Consider the following 19,405-nt stretch of genomic DNA (forward strand, 5'->3'; position numbering starts at 1 on the left):
AGCAGGTTTTCTCACCGTCAATTTTCCCTGAATCATCAACTCATGGTGAGAAGTTGAACCAGAGTGTCTTGACTGAAAAACACTTGAGACCAGATTAGAGAGAAGGAACAGGGCCTCTCCGTCCGAATCGTCCACTAACCGGCCCAATCATGACCGTCACACATAGCACAGTTGGGATGTTTCAAATTTGGGATTATGTGGTGTTTGCCTGTCTGTTTGTGGTGTCCTCGGGAATAGGGGTCTTTTTCGCCGTGAAGGAGAGGAAGAAGGCCTCGTCCAGAGAGTTCCTGGTTGCGGGCCGGCAGATGACCTGTGGCCCCGTGGCTCTGTCTCTCACCGCCAGCTTCATGTCAGCCGTCACCGTGCTGGGAGCCCCTTCTGATGTCTACCGCTTTGGGGCCTCCTACATCCTGTTTGGGGTCGCTTACACCGCTGTGGTGGTGGCCACTGCTGAACTCTTTGTGCCTGTTTTTTACAGATCAGGGATCACAAGCACCTATGAGGTAATTTTAACGTCCCACACAAACAATATCCACATTTTAATTGCCATTTTGCCATTGTGTAGAATGTCCACTTGGTGCGGGATGAGTTAAAGGAGCACTATTAGTGTTGACTGAGGTCAGGACCCTTTAGACACAACTGGAAGAGGCAAGCAATTTATTGGTTTCACTGCCAAAAATCTCCCATCTTAACAAGTCATTCAGTCACACATTGAGTTTTACAGCCTTATTTTTTGTATAACAAGTGAAAAAGCCAGTGGGATGACATGACCCCAATAATTTCCAGAATTTTCTTAAATTAAGGATCATTTTCTTGATATTAATGAGCTGATCTGCCTTATGGCCTGGCTATATTGAGCACATAATGTATGTGGACCGTTTGCAGAGTGGATGTGCCGCGGAATGTACCTTTTCCTGGCTACACCTGCAGTGTACATACGGTATTGAGTTGTGTGATTTAGTCACAGGCAAAACAAGGCAGTGAACGCTTGTTATGTGGGATTGCGCCTTCAGTTTTTAGACCCGGCACAGCGCTGTGAAACTTCAACTTCTTCACAGAGCTTGTGTGATACGTTAACATCTACAGACTGCAGTAGGCTGTGTAAGGGATAAAGCAACAGGGCGATCAAAACAAATGCTGACAGGGTGATCCAAGCTAGAGTCATTTCCTGTGTACTGTAGTTTCATTTAAAAAATATAGACACTATATGACCCATTTCTGTGTAAAAGGGCCGCACACACCTTGTGTAAAAAACAAATAGAAGAAAGGTCTTTTTTAACATTTGCAGAGCAGATCTCTGTAGCGCATACACACCACTTAAACGCCGCTCTCATGCCTGGTGGGCCCAGTTTCATTGATCATAGTGGAAGCACAGTGTTATATCATCCTCTCTGCAAATGGTCTGCATATGTGTTCAGTGTAGCCAAAATGTTCTTCTGCCTTGTTTCAACCTATTGCCAGAAAAACTCCTGAAACAGGAGAAACTGAATTGGAAACGAGTAGAATGGTCTCATCCCGGTGGCAGATTTTTTCACTTGCTTAAAGTAAAACAAGATTTTAAACGCTGAATCTGAGACTGAATGACTTGTTAAGATGGAGATTTTTGCAGTGTGAGTCTACATGATTGTGTTTGTCAGACCCTCTCAGTGATACTGCAAATTTATTCCATGATTTTGTTAGTTGAATCCAAAGGGTCAACTGCCCCATTTAATGATTTGCCTTTGGCTTTAATGCCTTGCCAAAGCGAACACTTGGCATTTCATACACGTGCAAAATGCCTTTATAATACGGCTGTGACTTGGCGCTGAGTGAGGAACACTGCCACCAGCTGAGCGCTCGGTGCTCCTGAGTCTCTGTGGAGGCTTGTCAGAGTTCACAGTGATGACTTGAGTCAGGTGATTACATTACTGCACAGAGGGAGAGTCTCCAGGGTAGTAATCCCCCAGATTGCACATCCTGTGTCGGGTAATTACATCATCACAAGGTGGTCTCTTATTCAGTTTCAGCTTATTACTGAGACCCTTTTTTTGCCCTAGCCCAAATTAGAAACATATGGTGAGCTGTAACTATAGAGCTTGAAATTTCTGCTTTTATCTCCTGTTTCATCCGTCCTTGTTCCTTATAGTATTTGGAGCTGCGGTTCTGCAGGCCGGTTCGTGTTGTTGCGACATTGATCTATATGGTGCAGACGGTATGTTCGCAAACACAAAGACAGACACTTAAAGTGTGACAAATATGACTCATGCATCAAAAACACACACACAAGAAGAGTTGGATTGCATTGTCTCTTGCCAATATTTCAGATTCTGTACACAGGAGTTGTGGTATATGCTCCTGCCCTCGCCCTCAATCAAGGTAAATCCTTTCACATCCGGCAGCTGTTGCCCTTCTATACACAGTACATTTTCCCATAAAAGTTGATTTTTCAGTGACCATTGCTTGGCGTTGATTCAAGAGTATCTGTTGGCTCATATAACCCGGCCCAGGGGTGGGTGGTCAAAACTATCTTAAGTGTTAAACCAACTCTGATGCGTTGGAACATCTGTAAAATCTGGTATCTAGACTGAGATTTTTACTGTGGATGATTTTGTGGTGGCAGACATCATATTCACTGTTACTATTTAGTTGTGTTTACCTTGCCCTAAACCTGATATTCTCTCTGCAGTGACTGGCTTCAATCTGTGGGGCTCCATATTTTCCACAGGGATCGTGTGCACCTTCTACTGCACACTGGTGAGTGGAGAAACTACAGCGAGCTGAAACTGAAGACAGGCTGAGACTTCCTGACATGCAGCCTCCCTCTGTCTCTTCTCAAGCAACACACCTGAATAAATACTCCCACTTTTAACATAAACACTGATAGGGTAAACGGACCAGCTCACCCAGGCGGAGCAATGTGAAATGCTGTCTCAAAGCAGATGGAGCACCAGATACAACAACAAATATAATTTTAAAAAATCTCAGGGCTGGGAAGGATGTCATCGTTGATCATCTACTGTGTTATAACTCTGTGTTTATGTGTGTGTATGTGTGTGTGTGTGCATGTATAGGGAGGCCTGAAGGCAGTAGTTTGGACAGATGCCTTTCAGATGGTGGTGATGGTGGTGGGCTTCCTTGTCGTGCTGATCCAGGGGGGCAAGAGTGCTGGGGGACTGGAGGCAATGTGGGAGACAGCTAAGGCAGGCGACAGACTCAAAGTGTTTGAGTAAGTGTTCATATCCTCATACTCATGAGATGTAAGCCAAAAAGAATTTACACATTTATCTCCCTCTAATTCACAACAGAAACAAAATTTTAGTCAGCTTTAACTGGAGACATTTAAAAAAAAAAAATACTGTGATCCACTTTTAACACCATTGAAAAACAACTATTGGCAATTTACACTGCATTTCCTGGTTTGTATTGTTTTGTTTTGTATTTTTTTCATCACACAAAAGGCATGGATACCAGTTCGTACACTGACAGTAGCCTCCACAGGCAGCCAAACTAAATAAATAAATAAGTGATGCGGTTTGTGCTCTCTTGCTCTTACTATGCTATCATAATCGCTCTCACCACTGGTTTCACTCTCTCTACCTACACATGTAACCCACAGCTGAATGATCACACTTTCATGCTATTTATGTGCCTTTACACCTACATTTGTTTGAAAGCAATAACTCACTCTGGGAAATGTAGCGAATCACTAATTGAAGCCGAGGCAGATGAAGGAGGTTGAAGGAAAGTGGGTACACCAGGAAGTAAATTGCAATGCTTCATCTCAAAATAGCTCATGGGATGCACTGAACATCACTCATAGATGTTTAACAGTCTAGGACTATCTGATGGTGGATCTTTCCTTGAATACACACCTAGTGATACTCAGTCTCATCTTTTTAGTGGAGCATTGCAGCTGATGACAAATAATCCCTGTCCTCAGCTTTGACCCGGACCCCCTGAGGCGACACACCTTTTGGACTCTCTCCATCGGTGGCACATTCACGTGGCTTGGGGTCTATGGCGTCAACCAGTCCACAGTTCAGAGGTGCATCTCCTGCAAGACGGAGACCCAGGCCAGACTGTAAGCCTCTGCTGGAAGGGAATGAACACAGCTGTGAGATACTGTGTCTGTAGCAAAGGCCCCTGGGATGTATCTTAAAGAAGTGTGTGTGCAGCTCTCTCTGTCTCTTGTTCACTTTCAGGGCTCTGTACCTCAACCTCCTGGGTCTGTTTGTCATACTGTTTTGTGCCGTGCTGTCTGGCCTCATGATGTACGCTTTCTACGCCAGCTGTGATCCCTGGACGGCACAGATTGTTTCAGCCCCTGACCAGGTCCGTCTGTCACTGCTCTCATTACAGGCTTTGTTGAAATGGCATCACATGTTCTCCAGCTGTGAAACTCTGACTTTAATGTCTTTCCTCACCAGCTCATGCCATATTTTGTGATGGAAATCCTGGGGAAGTTCCCAGGTCTTCCCGGACTGTTTGTAGCGTGTGCGTTCAGTGGAACTCTAAGGTTGTTGAGCCTTATTGTCTATTTAGTTATTCAGCTATGGCAGAGATTTCTCCTTTACACTGATGAGACATTATTTGGATGACTAACGAGGCTGATTGTCTATTTATTGCCACCCTCAGTACTGTGGCTGCCAGTATAAGCGCCCTCGCTACAGTGACCTATGAGGACTTTGTCACGCCGTGGTGTGTGAATCTCTCCAACGCAGCGAGCACCTGGACCAGCAAAGGACTGTGTAAATATAAACATTTGCAGTGTTACAGTGTTTACAGATTAGTCTGTACCAAAGAGCACATCAAGGACGCTTCCCACCACCTTGGTAGCTAGTCAAGCACATTCCTCATTAGGAACCTATTCGGTCCAAATGTTAAGATGACTTTAAAATTACTTCTGGGAGGATAAGAAGCAGCTGTGAGAGGCAAGTTACATTATGGTAGTAGATGATACATATCACGTTTTTGGACAAAGCAGCTTGAAATACATACATTTACATTCTTGCAGGTGTGCTTTTTGGAGTGGCCTGTACTTCAATGGCGGTGGTTGCATCCTACATGGGTGGAGTTGTGCAGGTAAATGTCAACAAATATGTTGCATGGTTTACAAAGCATAAATATACATATACCAAATTAAGTCTATACTGTAAACTTTGCTTAATTCTTCCTTCTATGGCAAGGCGGCGCTGAGTATCCATGGGATGTGTGGTGGTCCCATGCTGGGAGTTTTTACGCTGGGTATAATCTGTCCCTGCACCAATTCTAAGGTATTTTCACCACCAGTTTTGGTCACTTTCCATTATCAAAATACCTCACTTTTACTTCCAAATTCAAGCTCACATGATCAGATGATATCTGGAAATAAGTCACTACTAGCCTCCTTCCAAAAATCTTTGGGCTAAAAAATAACAAATTGAATCACTGGGTCACTATGGGACAAAACAGATGCTTGGTTGGCAGAGCCCAGACGCTGAGTTTTACCATCTAACCCAGACTGCTGGGCTGATCATTTGATCCATGTGTAAAGTTAAAATAACTAAATTGTGGGGTTAAATACAAATTTTGTTCACAAATGTATTAATACAAACCTTTTGGCAGAAAGAATTCCCGCCCTCTGTCTGCTCTTGAGGAAAAAAATGAGGACTGTTCAAAAACGAACAGTTTGAATCCATAAAACAACCATTCAGCAGGACTGAATTGGCCCAGCTGGTGGGTTACTTATCATAACTCAGCAGCAAACGCAGCGCTGTGGTTGACTGGAATGGCCCAATATAGAAGAAACAGCTCAGAAAAACGACCACAGAGGCTTATGCCAGCATCTGGTTTAAAAAAAACAACACTGCATTTTTTAGTGTAATAATAGTAATGATGATGATAATGATGATGACAATTCACTGGATAGTATCTAGTTTGCTTGGAATGAATTAAACTGACTGTCCTCAGTTAACTCTAGGGTGCTGCTGGAGGCTTGATAGCAGGTATTGCTTTGACCTTCTGGACCGGTATTGGCTCCTTCATCTATCCTGCCCCGTCCAGTCACTCCAGGCCGCTGCCTCTCCTCACAGAGAGGTGCCCTCAGAGCAACTCATCCAACACTTTTGGCACTGACACCCCACACTTGAATCTCACCACTCTTTCGGCCAGGTATGAATTACACCGCCGTGCCCAGTTCTGTAGCACTGCCATTTTTACTGCATATACTTCCAGGTCTAAAATGCTATATATTAGTTTTTATAAAGCCTGTTGCTTGAAATCCATTGCATAGTTGTTAAAATCATAAATCCATTTTCATACATGTATTTGGTAATTTATAACTTCACTGTTTGCCAAAAATGAGTTTTTCTTACATGCTGGCAATCCTTTACTGAAAGCAGGTTTCCAGTTTATAAAATGCTGCATCTCTCTTTTTGCAGTGAATGTTTTCAAAAGGCCCCGTATGATTCTGTTTCCATGATTTTGTTTTCAGTATCGTCTGGCTCAGAACAAGAGCAATGTTCTTTATGATGCTTGGCAAATAAATGGTATCAAAAGTGGTAAACCTGCAGAGTGGTGGCTTTCCAGGGGCCTTTCAGTTCAAACATTTGAAGTTCAAATGTTCAGATGTTTCGGGGGACCCAGCAATTGTTTTTTATTAGATGGTAACCAATCAGAACCAAGTCCAGCTGTGAGGTGCTGGCAGGAGTTAATCTCAAACAGCTTGTAAAAAGGATGGATGTCATTATTAAACTTTTTTGGTCATATACATTAATAATAGCCTCTCTTCAATATGAAAAACAAAACAAAAACAAAAAAAACAGTAAGCACTCCCTCTGTAATTCTCTGTCTGGAAGCAGTTTGATGATACTGGCGAGCTGAAGCCCCAGCGGACTGATGATTTGTGCTCGATGGATGTCAGCGCTGTGACTCCTTTGTCCCCTGCAGGTCACCCTTGGCTGATTCCTGGTACTCGCTGTCCTATTTATACCTCAGTGCCATTGGATTTATGGCCACTGTGACTGTGGGCCTTCTGATTACCTTCTTAACCGGTACTGTATATCTGTGAAAAGCATCAGTCACCTGGTCATATGTTCATAGAAACCAAGAATTAATGCCTGTCATGTGAGAGGGAGGAGACACGCTTGAAGTCTTTGACTTATGATGCTGTGGTTGTAATAATCTCTGAAATATTGTTCTGTTTCACCACCATATTTCAGACCCACAGGTTACTTGATATGAAAACAAGTCCTTGTGGTGCACTGCAGAAAACTCTAACCGGCAGATTTATGTGCAGCTCAGTTTGCAATGAAACAGTTGCCCAAATTCTTGTCCATTTCTAAACTGTTGCTGTCATCTCTAGGACCCAACAGAGGCGAGGATGTGAAGCCATTGCTTATCCGGCCAGTATGCAACCTTTGTTGCTTCTGGTCAAAGAAGTACAAGGAAGTGTGCTGGTGTGGAGTCCATCACGATGATGGAAAACAGGTAATAACAAATAAAAAAGACGGATACTTTGGTTATTGGAGGTCAAAATAAACCAAATCTTTGTCTTTCCTCAGGCTCTGGAGAGTTTAGACTTGGCCATAAAACATGAAAGCCAGCGTCACCAGCAGGACACAAACCAAAAAGTAGTCAGCAGAAAAGACACACCGACGATAATGGAGAACACTCATAACGTGGAGGGAAAATCCTACAGTAATGCTGGGTTTGTCATAGAAACACAATCCTTTTAGCAGCGTGTTTTATGAATGGTCTGGCAAGAAGACTTGTGGTTTGTGATAATAGAGGGGAAAAAAATCTCTGCTTGCACTCCATTTCTCTATTCTGTTCCATAAGCAGTTTTTGTTAGACTTAATACATAAATATGACATCAGATAGGCCCAGTGGCTTTTTATTTTTCTGTTTTGCATTTTTCAAGTCACAAATGAAGAGAGTATTGCGATTTGATTTAAAAGATACAATCCATGATTTATTACAGAAAAGAGTGATATCCAAATTATTTTGATACATCCTTTTTTATACATTTCTGTATGTTTTTACATGTAAACAGGAACAAAGTAAACATGTTATTGATACACTTCATGTCACAACTGATAACATCCTATTGTACAGTTAAATTTATGGTCTAACGTTCCTGTGCTTCCTTCAAGTACACAATCCTATCATGGGTTCAACAAGAGGAGAAGCACACAATAACGAGCATAATCCCCCTCTAGACAGCTGTTTTCAGAGATGTGCAAGGTGATGCCATTATTACTTAATACACAATACCCATATTATACTATTGCCAACAGGAGAAGGCATGAGAAACACCTTTCCACCACTGTGCAGCATTTGTATTTGTGAGAAGGTGAGAAGATAACACGACACAGTTCCATCCAGAAATGATTTGTAGCACAGACAAGCCAAAGATCCAAGGTCACGTTAATTCTAATTGCCATTAAGTGTTTACATGAATGTGCCAGTATCCCATTGGGTGAAACATTTCAGCTGTTTGGGCTAAACATAAATGTGTTGAGTGTGTCCTCACAGATTAAGTCTGAGGTTTCACATCTTTTCTGTAACAGACTCATTGAAATTCAATTCAGACAGATTCTCATATTAATCTGCCTGAAACTTAATTTGGGTCCAAGCAATTATTTAGAAAATACTTAGAGTATAAAAGTGACCTGCATAAAAACAAACCAAAAAGAAAGAAAGAAAGAAAGAAAGAAAGAAAGAAAGAAAAGAAAAGAAAAGAAAACAACTTACATCTCGTATACTGGACTTCTTTTATAATCTGACTTCTAAAAATGATCAGTAATGACCAAAGGGGGGTGATATGTATTCTGCTGATAACTTCACAGAAATTAGCTCTGTTCAAAGCAGGTGTAAGTCATGCATACTCCACAGTACAAATGTACCAGTACAATTTACATTTACATCTGCATCTGACACTGTTCAAAATTAATGCAGCACTCAAGGACTACAACATGCATAGATTTTCAATGTTCACATACCAGGGAAGATATTTTCAAAACTCAGACTAAATTCCTAAATATTGGAATAATATATATATATCTATATATGTATATATTTTAAAAATCTCTATCTCTTATGAATCAAGAATGGAGGGAGAAAATTATTTAATAATGACTTTTAAATAATTGGGTTGAATGTTATAATCGGAAAGCAGAATCATTTTTCAGTTAATATGTGTTACATGTGTTCATACTTTATTGTATGGTGATTATATTACCAAGACGTCTGAGTTAATGTATGTGCTGTGATGTGCATTTAATGTGATGAAATAAATCATGCTTTTAATGTATCACTTTTTTTTTTTTTTAACTATTGTGAGGGTGCATTACTGTCATGCAAATGCACTGCAGTGCAAAAATATATATCTAAAAAAGCAGGATACCTTTGATTGCTTCTTAGAAAATATGATAAAAAGTTGATCATCTGCAAACATTCGGAGGACACCTGAGGAACGCGGACGTTACATTGCCTTAATCTTAGGGTGAGAAGAGGTGAATGCATGCTGGTTGCACGAAAAAAAAATCCCTATAAAAACATTACATACATCTTGATACTCTGGAAAGTATATACAATGAAAAGTAAAACAACAAGACTGAATCAGTCAAGAAAAAAAATCATATACAATAATTGTAAAATATGGAATAAGCATTGATTTTCTTTGTTAGTCATGTGCAATGCACTCTTTACCTTCAATTAATAGATCTATGTAACCTCCACACTACCACACATGCTCTTAACTCTAAGTCTCAAATGATTATATACCATCGACAATGACCATGACCTACACTCGAGTTCTTAGGTTGAAGTTTAAACGCTCTAATCAGCTTCAGAGTACAAGCCCCAGTTCTTCTGCACTTTATACACTCCATAGCTATCAACCTCAGAATGAATGCAGCAGGAAATTTAGGACATAATCCTGACCTAACTTCACAGCTGTATGCATCTCTCCTGCTGCCTATTTTGTATTTCCTGAGTTCTCATTGGGCTAAACACGGGCCTCTAGTCCTCCACATCAGAACACACCACAATGAAAAAGGCAATGTCATGGCTGTGTATGTAACTCGAGCAAATTTATCTCACTTTCACATTGGTTCAGGAAAGAATGCAGTGAAAACCGCATTCAACTCTTGTGCTCAATCACAGTAGACGAGACTTGAAAGTGTGTGAATACGAGTGTGCTTCGTGAGTGTGGAACAGTAGACGGATGCTCTCTGTAAACTGAGCATCCAAGCCACAGGTATGTTTCAACCACCCTTCTGGGCTTCCAATAGCAAATGAAAACCAGACTGAGCACAGAGCGGAACAACAGATTCGTGGCTCCTGCGTGTGACTGTATACATTGTTCACGACCGGAGTCACGTTACAATGTACACTTTATTTCAGAGCCGTTAGCTCAGACCTGGGAGTAGGTACTGCGGCGGGACTCACATCCAAAACAAATCCTTACAGGGGAGTTCAGAGAGTTTACAGCAGATCGCACAACGGAACGAGGAGATAGAGTATTTCTTGCACTTGAAAAGCACGTGCAGCACAAACAGGCACACGTGATGTTGGTGACACAATTGTGGTGTGCACAACTTGTAGGCACAATCAAATCACACTAAATTCACACTCCCTCAGCTGGAGCTCAAGCTCAGCAGTAGCATAGACAAGAGATTAACACGCAGCTCACAGAGAGTACACACACACACACACACACACACACACACACACACACATACACGTGAACCAGGCATCAAGACAGGGAATTTGTCTATCAAAAGATACAAAACAATATCACCATGCATTTTACATGATTTCATAAGGAATCCTCTTTCAAATGTATGAATCTTAACATCTTTTTTGTGATGTTTACGAGTTGACTGCAAATATCAATTGGCATGCTTCAAGGGCAACTTACAGTCACGTTGCATAAACATTGTCTGTTATATTTGGTAGCCACGTCACCAGAATCACTTTTGCAACAAGTAACAATAAGTGCCACAGTAGCGCTGTCACATAACCAGGAAAACAACGGCCATGTTGATGTCCATGGGAGACAAACACAGCCATGCTGCGAGCTGCACTACACTGGACTGTCGAAGCAGGGTGCTAGCTGCCACACTGAGAGTGCAGGGTGAGTGCCAAAAGTGAACAGTGGTGATCTGCAGCCCTTGATCTGCATAGTAAACATTACAATTGCACAGGTTTCCCCAGTGAAGTCATGACACAGCACAGGGCCAAGGGCAGCCTGCTGGATGAAGATAAGTGACGGCACTGGGTAGGAGGTGTGGGAGGGTCAGAGCCAAAACCAACAACAGCGCCAATAAAGGACACGGAGCAGATGGCAAGGGACTCAGGCTGGGTCTGGGCAGGTCTGTGGAAAGGATCTCAGGGCTAAGATACAGAAGATGGTGTCTTTGGTGTACAGAATCAGCCGAGTGAAACTCCACTCTCAAAATGAACACGCACACTGTCGGTAAGCAGGCAGGGGGAGGTGGTGCCTGTGAGCTGAGGGCTGTGCGATGGGTGGCGGGGTCAAGGGGCTGGGGTAAAGCTAAGGCCACTCATGGTGATAACGCTTCCCATTCTTCTTTCTCTCCTTCTGCAGGTGCTCCAGTTCGGCTTCATACATCATCTCTTGCATCAGGTATTTCTCCCGTCGCATTCGATCACAGAGATCCTTTGGCATGTCCGGAATTAGGTATGCAATGAAGGACTTGATCCCAAACACCAGGTGCTGAGGGAGCAATTAATCATTCTTGTAAGTCGTCTCCCAAAGAACCCTACTCCTACACTTTAGTTGCCTGTATGTTGAATACATTAATGAGCATGCAACGCTAATTACTGTGTGGGTGGCATTATACAACATTTTATCATGCTCAAGGTCTGCGTGCCTGCTGTTCTCTCAACGTCAGGTTAAATGTATATAGTATGTGCATGTAATAATAATGGTGAACACTGTATCACCAAAATGCAGCTTTATTACTATTTGCTATTATTTTCAGACCTATGCAAAAATAGACAAATTTAGCTGTAGACGCATGCCTAAACGGTGATCACAAAAAAATGGAGAAATGAAGAGTGGTAACTGACCTCAAAGACGATGATGAAGGCCAACCTGGCAGCCAGGACGTGCCAGAACTGCAGGGTGAATTCGTAGGGCATGCTGCTCCAGGGTGGGGCTCTGTAGTCTCTGTACCTGCAGTATTTGGGCGGCACATGGCTGCTGTTCTTGCTCATGTCGAAGACGGAGAGGCTGCTGTTCATGTAGCCTCGCAAACACCTGAGGAGGAGAGCCGTGAGCTGTGAGAGCCGGGCAGGAGCACAAGCCACTCTGCATGACTCAGTTACGTGTCAGCATGCTTCTACATACAAGTATATTCACATACTTCTCATGCCGGTATCCCTTGTCCACACAGGGGCCGTATTTGAAGGCGTAGACAAAGCGGGGGATGTAGTCAGAGGTGATGGCAATGACAAAGGCGTTGGTGATGACTGCCAACACGCCGATACCTTCAAGAATCCCATGCCAGATACCTGCCAAGCAAGACGGAGGCTGGTCAGAGGCTGAATATGAACAAGTTCAATATCTCTCCTTGTTTAAAAGAAGATGTCTTAACTGAGGCAACAACAGATTCTTATCATAAATGTGCATTTCATTATCTAGGGCACATAATATTACAAATTGGTGAGCTTTGGAGCTTGTAAGATACTGAGCCCTTTACTGGCAAAAAATGAACCAAGTGTGTGAGATGGAAAAATCCACACATGGATGTTCTTACACTATTAGATATCATCAATTTATTTTGTTTAGTGCATTCCAGTAACTATTTTGTGATGAGGTCTTGTAATTTACTTTCCTGTTGTGCCCACTTTCCCTCAGCCTGGCTCATCTGCTCCTACTTCATCTACTTCACTGAGTGATTTTCTACATTTCCCAGAATGACTTTCCCTGGCAAGGGGTTTGCATTTGCAGCTTTCACAGACATGCAGAAACTAAACTGGCTAAATACTCTGTTAACGCTGGATCATGTCTAAAAACATGGCTGCTGTCTGGACCCCTTAGTCAAGGAAGCACATGTTTTGTGCCTGCATTGCACTTTGGTCTGGTAAGAAACTGGCACCTCTCCCTTTTCCTTCATCTCAAAATGTTGAACCTAGAAAAGAAGCCGTCGCTCTGTTTGAGCTACACACACCCAATCTGACTTTTACTGTTGTTTTACATAGCTGAAAAAAAAAATCTGCTATTTAAGTCTATGCATCTACTGTGGATTTTTCCTTTGATTATAAGCCAATATGTCAGAAGAAGCATTTGATCAGTAGTAGTTGGATGGTGTTAACCATGGGTGGAGGTGGGTTGGTGGGAAAACAGTAATGGCATATTGCAGGGCAGGAATAAGGCCTAAGGCATCATATCAGCCTCCTGAACTCAGTTGGAAAATATGTGGCTCCCACAATAATTTCCTGCTGGAAAAAGTGGCTGTGATCCAAAACAGAGTGAATAATGCCGTGGTAATCTGAGGGCGGTCAGAGCTCAAGCTGACCTATGTCAGTGGCTCGGGCAGGCATGGGTCTCCTCCACTGAGTGACAAACTTGTACGCGTCAAGACGAATTTCAATGATATTGTTGAGCAGCGCCAGGAGTGGAGCCAGTGGGAATGCAGCAACAAAGATGGTGGTGAAGCCAAACTGGAGAACTGGAGAGAAAAGAAGCATTTGGACAAACTTCAGAGGGTGTCTGCCTCAACATTGGCATAAACAATGTTAATGATTCAGCAGCAAACACATTTGCATTAATTTCCATCCTCTGGCAGGGTCAAGAATAACACTTCAAAGGAGCATGATATGTTACCCATTTCAAGGTATTCGTCCACCAGTCCGTGAGCATTCATTGGTTGCAGATTCCAGTCTTTGTCCCACTGGGGAAGCTGAGCTTTATTCTCTACATTTTGCCATCCACCGCCTCCTTTCTTCATTTTCCTACGAGACCACCAGTTCTGCAGCAAACTGAAAATGTAGCAAGCAGCTGTCAATGCAAAGCAATTATTTCTGACAATGCACTGAGCACTGCAGGAACTCTAACTAAGCCCCGCTGAAAAGGATTTGATGTGTTTTTGCAGGAGAAAAGCCTTTTCATATGGTAATGAGCCAAAATGAGACGTACCACACAAAGCCATACAGAGAGCACCTGAGGTTTGTAAAATGTCACTCACTTGAATCGATAGCTTTAGCATGTTTGGCACATTTTTTCTAATTCTTCCTAGAGGGTTAAATTAGTATTAAAGACTTACGGATAACCCAGCTCCATGAAGTTGTTCCAAATTTGCTTAAAGAACATGATGACGCCCATTTGCAGACACAGATCAATCAAACAGCCACTCGGGTGACACTATATAAAGAAGAGGAACAAAAACAAAACAAAACAAAACAAAACTATTAAATCCCACATTTCATGCTTAATAACTCAAAGTCAAGAGCAAAGCCTGGGACACATTTCATCCCATTCAGTGTTTTTTGATTATTACTGAAAATCATATTAATTATGTGAGAGATTATTGGTTGACACTGCACTGTAATTTAGAGACAAATCATTAAAATGATGAATTACTGCAACGGTTTAATCTATCCTCATATAGAACCAGCTCTGCCATTTTTGAAATAATAATTCACTTACAGCGATGCCTAATTGCACTCACCTCCTCCAGCCTCCATCGATTAAAGAGTTTATTATATTTTCCAGGACGGCCAGCAAACCTGAACAGGTTGAGATTGACAACATTAGCTGGAAAATTCAATTACTGCAAAAGTAATAAACTCTGAGCAGGGAAACAGAAGACACTTAAAAATGAGCTAATTATGTCAGATAAACCACATCTTGGTTACTTTTCTTGGCAAGGCAGTGGTTTTGCAAATTGCGTGAAATGTGAGGTCCAAAAATAACCGTACAGTGAGTCAGGAAAGAGCCTTGGCAGATGTCTTGACAAGGCAGGACGAGACAAAACTTATTTGCAAAATCCCTCATTAAATTCACTGTGAAAAGGAAGTGTAGAGTTTATTTCAGCCAGCTTACCTTCCAAGAAAGAAAGCGATGTAAAATGTGGAGCTGTTCAAATTCACAAACTGGAACAAAAACATCTTCAGAGCAAAGCTGTTCTCCCACTCTGACTCTGTCCGTGGGTGCTCTGGGAGGAGAAGAGGGGTCATGAGGTGGTTCAGGGAGAAAGCAAGTGCGTGCCAACAATGTGGAAAGCAAGACATAATGACAGTATGAATGCATGCGGCATGGGGTAATAATGCTCACCTAAATTGGTCAGCAAATAGGCCACCTTTTCATATACCTGACAAGGGAGATGATAGCACTTGTAAGCCTCAACATGGAAACAGATGATGTTAATAAGGCAGATAAGCACAGAAGAAATGGAAATCTCAACAAAAAAAGGTCTTTCCCTGGCTGTGGAAATGAGCGTTTTTGGAACAAAGCGCTAAATAAATGTTTCATGCAACATTTCTTGGGTAGAGTACACAAATGTGCCAGATGAAATCCTGTCCAGACACCCACCACATTGAGAGACATGATGATCATAAAGTTTATGCAGACACCGGTGCCAGAGGTGGCAAACTGCCAGTTCTTCCTCACAAACTCCCATTCCAATGAAGCAAACTTCTCCATCGCAATGAGACGGAAAACCACCACAGCAAACACTGCTGTCAAAACAAGGGAAATCTGTGGAGCGGCAACAAAGGGGAGAGTAGACAGGAAGGGACAACATGTGAGAAACTGGCAGATCTAAAACACTCTCCTCCTAGGAAATAAAGATAAACACTCCATGTTAAGGCTGCCAGTATCAAAGTGTAACAGTTCATCATATGTGGAAAGGAAAGCCTGCTGATTGATGTTTATTATCAGATTCAGTCATAGGCACCACTAGGGCATCAGGTATAGGGAAGCTAAAATTCCCAGGATTTTCAGTGTGTTTGGGAATTTTCAGAGCCAAAAGCTGGACTGTGTTGATTGAAAACAATTTTAAGATGACAGACTCTAGTAAGGGCACAATGAGACAAAACCGTTGTTGAGCGTTGCAGAGAAAGGTTGCGGCATTGTAAACTACGTCACGTCAGCTGGAATCTCACTGGTTGATGGCGTTTTCTTATCAAGTCCCAGGCATCTGCTTTAAGAACGTTTGTTTACCTCCACACCGTGTGTCTGGATGTGAGATGATAAGATGCTTTCATGGTAAATTTGTTTGTAAATTTGTAACCACGGCGATAACATGGTATTCACTTTTGTAACCTCGGGAGAAATCAGTGTTTTCAAAAGGAAGAAACTCTTCATTTCCTCCATGGAGAATACCAAGGAAGAGAGCATCTATTTTCCTGAGTTGACACAGTAAATGTCATGTTGGTGAAATTTTCTAGATGATATGCTGACGTCCCATTCCTGTGCAGTCAGCATAGAGCTGCACTACAAACTATTCAGCTACAGAGAGCTGACAGAAAGATTGAAGTAAAGACAGAGCCCTTCAGCTGCTCTGAGGAAAGACAGGCGTTGCTGTGGAAACGATACGCTCTCTCCTTGTGAATGTTTGGTGTAAACTCGCCTGAAGCTTTGGGAGTTTTAATGTTTGCCAATAATTAAGGTTCATTTTTTTGACCCTCCTGTTATCTTTGACCCCATTCAGTGTATTTAACAGCTCCAAATACATGCTTAACATCATTTTTTCTTCATATTTAACAACTTTTCCTTATTTAAGGGACAACTGGGTAATCATAAAATTAACATGATGATATGTTTTCAATGTCCTGTACACATTTACAACCCATAGGTGTTTGTTTGGGGTTTATTTGAGGATTTTTTTTTGCTGTATAAAACATAGAGGAAATGTCAGCATTTTACAAACATTAGTTTTTGTTGTTTTGCATGACACTGAGGAACCATAACATGCCACTTATAATGCTCACAGGAACTTTGATGTATAAGGAGGTGGGGTGGGGGATATTTTATTTAAAGGGCTATTTAGGCCAACAAGACACATAAAGTACCTGATACATAAACTTGGGTAACAATTATTATTCTAATCATTACTTGGGTCAAATTAACCCTAGTTGATAAAAAGTAAATTTGAAGGTAACAGGAAGGTTAATGACATGGGGGAAGCTAAGATTTCTCTAGCAGATTAATAGCACTGCATACAGATTCAGTTAATAATGCAGAAAATCAAAAGGCCTCTAAAAGCTCCTCATTCAACTGCATTTGATCTGCAAAGGATGAATAGAGGGTATCAGACAGGGCAAATCCTCTCTATCTTCTTAAGACAGCCTTGTACATTTAAGAATACACATCCAGCAGGGGGAGCTGTTCAGCTGCTGGCAGCACAAAATGCATTCTAAAGGAGGCTCACTTCCACACTGAGGGCTTACTCTGAGTCTGAATCCCGACAGGCAGGTTATTCAAAGATCAAAGGGCTTACCATGAAGAATATTCCGGACACAGACACCATGAGCCTGCTGAGTTTGTCTGTGAAAGGCTGGAAGGGCTCCGGCTTGCCAGAGATGGGGTTCACTCTCTCCATCCTGGAGTATTTGGCTTCAAACTGCGGCCTCAGCTCCTCCTGGTACACAGCACACATCACAGCATGAACTACTGCCACACAACCGTGTCTGACTGGTAAATCAATAACTTCTTTTATATATCATGTGTGCAATGTCAAATTAATAAGACATATGTACACAGGCTGAAAAGATGAGGTAACCAAATGGCATGTAATCTCTTCAGGGATATTGCTGACTTACCTCTTCCTCCTCCCAATCAATGAGATCCCAGTCATAAGTCAGTTCTGCTCTCCGCCTCTTCCAGAACTCCAGGAACACCGTGGCTGCAAGAAATCAATCGCATTATTGATCAGAAACATATGATTGATATTCATACGATTATAGTGGGTGAATCTCTGAGGATGAGAACAATGTACTTAACATCACATCATGGATAGATATTCTGAGCAAAACAATACATGTAACTGGCTACGGTGATGTGCATGTACCATTAGGAACACTAGCTATTAGTGGGCGGTGGTGTTCAAAATAAGTATTAAGACTTGTCATTGGTGCAGGACAAACTTCTTGCTCAATTAAGGGTTATATCACTGGTACTGCACACATTAAAGGCTTTAGTAAATTGAGGGCTTAGTTTTCTGGTACAAAGTTAGGCCAAAATGGCTAAATCAGCTTCACTTATGCAAGGTTTCAACATAAAACAGGTCTCTGTTTGGTAAGACCCATTTTAGGCTATAAAAAACCACAACATCATTTTACAGGTGAAGTTTAGTAGAGACAGGTTTCAGTTTAGAGGTATTGCTTCATTTGTTTGTACTTTGGTCTGACTTGAGCAATAATCAGCACCAGAGATGATGTTCATACTTTTCCTTTTTCCATGAACTCCCATTTCTTACACATTCATAGCACCTGAACAAGCTCATCATAAGGGCTACACGACGCACAAACATCAAAACTGGAATCATAATCATACTTATTGACCAGGTACAGTGAATGTTTATTTGTCCAGATGGCACTGGTGCAGAGAGTTTGACAACATAGATGGTACAGGAGGGATTGCACATACAGTGAGAGGGAACAGTGCTAGATATATTATGGACAGCGGACTATAAATGCACATTTGGCATGCATGAATACTGATTTGGTCTTTTTGTCAGCTTTTGTTAGACATCGCACATGTCCTACTCATAATTTACCCAATTATATTAAAAGTCAGTACGAGCATCTGATGAAAACTGACATAAAGGCCAGATGGAAGTAGATGAATCTACTGTTAAGCGGTATTATTCAGCACCATGCTATTCAGGAATTATCAGTGTTATAAATTGCATCGCTATAAGTCTTATCCCTATTTTGTGTCTCGCGTGTCATAACTCTAAGGCTACACAAAATGATTCCTGCGGTAAGGATGAATTTGGGACATACACAGGAATTAAGGCTTTAAATAAGCACAAGAATGTGAATCCTCAGTCAGTACAACTTTGACTGCTGTTGAAGTTTAATATAGCTTGACCCATTTTTGTTTAAAGAGAGAGAGAGAGAGAGAGAGAGAGAGAGAGAGAGAGAGAAGCAGCCTTTTCAGATGCCTACGTTTTGTCCCTTGGGCCAACCGATTTTTCATCTCTGTCTTGCACACACACACTCATACACACACATACACCAGCCCTGGAGTGTACTCACTGGTGCAGTCCTGCTACTTCAGTGTACACTGCCAACAGTCCTAGTGCTGGACTCAGTGTGCCACAAGACCCTCGTCACTGAGCATGACTGGCCCTCCCTTTGCTCCTTGGCTCTCCTTGGCCTTCATTTAGTCAAAATACAGAACACAATGTGCCAACTGCTCCCTCTGGGCACAGGTGATTATTTACCAAGCTGGCAGATAGATGGATCT

General features: G+C 42.0%; 2 protein-coding genes across 4 annotated transcripts in view; one reads left to right on the forward strand and one right to left on the reverse strand.

Annotated features, from left to right (window-relative positions):
• The first annotated feature begins 149 nt into the window (after window positions 1-149).
• slc5a12 (solute carrier family 5 member 12) lies at window positions 150-7,694 on the forward strand. Its single transcript, XM_030053524.1, has 15 exons — window positions 150-503; window positions 2,126-2,191; window positions 2,304-2,355; window positions 2,666-2,733; window positions 3,051-3,205; window positions 3,920-4,060; window positions 4,182-4,311; window positions 4,407-4,495; window positions 4,615-4,727; window positions 4,994-5,061; window positions 5,166-5,252; window positions 5,939-6,129; window positions 6,907-7,010; window positions 7,322-7,446; window positions 7,521-7,694. The coding sequence occupies exons 1-15, from the start codon at window positions 150-152 to the stop codon at window positions 7,692-7,694; spliced, it is 1,917 nt and encodes a 638-aa protein (XP_029909384.1).
• A 214-nt stretch (window positions 7,695-7,908) lies between these two features.
• The window catches only part of ano3 (anoctamin 3), a 40,222-nt gene continuing 28,725 nt past the window's right edge, over window positions 7,909-19,405 (reverse strand). For all 3 annotated transcript variants that reach the window (XM_030053797.1, XM_030053796.1, XM_030053795.1), the window contains 12 exons: window positions 17,755-17,837; window positions 17,433-17,573; window positions 15,524-15,688; window positions 15,266-15,302; window positions 15,035-15,146; window positions 14,661-14,718; window positions 14,256-14,353; window positions 13,817-13,971; window positions 13,509-13,661; window positions 12,354-12,501; window positions 12,058-12,247; window positions 7,909-11,701 (listed from right to left, as the gene is read on the reverse strand). In XM_030053797.1, the coding sequence (XP_029909657.1) occupies window positions 11,519-11,701; window positions 12,058-12,247; window positions 12,354-12,501; window positions 13,509-13,661; window positions 13,817-13,971; window positions 14,256-14,353; window positions 14,661-14,718; window positions 15,035-15,146; window positions 15,266-15,302; window positions 15,524-15,688; window positions 17,433-17,573; window positions 17,755-17,837 (1,523 nt within the window). In that variant the 3' untranslated portion in view covers window positions 7,909-11,518. The remainder of the gene's footprint in view (window positions 11,702-12,057; window positions 12,248-12,353; window positions 12,502-13,508; window positions 13,662-13,816; window positions 13,972-14,255; window positions 14,354-14,660; window positions 14,719-15,034; window positions 15,147-15,265; window positions 15,303-15,523; window positions 15,689-17,432; window positions 17,574-17,754; window positions 17,838-19,405) is intronic.

This window comes from Myripristis murdjan, chromosome 6 (assembly GCF_902150065.1).
Source record: "Myripristis murdjan chromosome 6, fMyrMur1.1, whole genome shotgun sequence".
NCBI lineage: Eukaryota > Metazoa > Chordata > Actinopteri > Holocentriformes > Holocentridae > Myripristis > Myripristis murdjan.

What these genes read in the sequence shown, in the direction of transcription:
- slc5a12 (XM_030053524.1), top strand. Translation starts at nt 150, where the DNA reads ATGACCGTCACACATAGCACAGTTGGGATGTTTCAAATTTGGGATTAT. An exon ending in GCACCTTCTACTGCACACTG is followed by an intron (nt 2,734 to 3,050) that starts GTGAGTGGAGAA and finishes GTGCATGTATAG; the next exon opens with GGAGGCCTGAAGGCAGTAGT. An exon ending in TTGTTTCAGCCCCTGACCAG is followed by an intron (nt 4,312 to 4,406) that starts GTCCGTCTGTCA and finishes TTTCCTCACCAG; the next exon opens with CTCATGCCATATTTTGTGAT.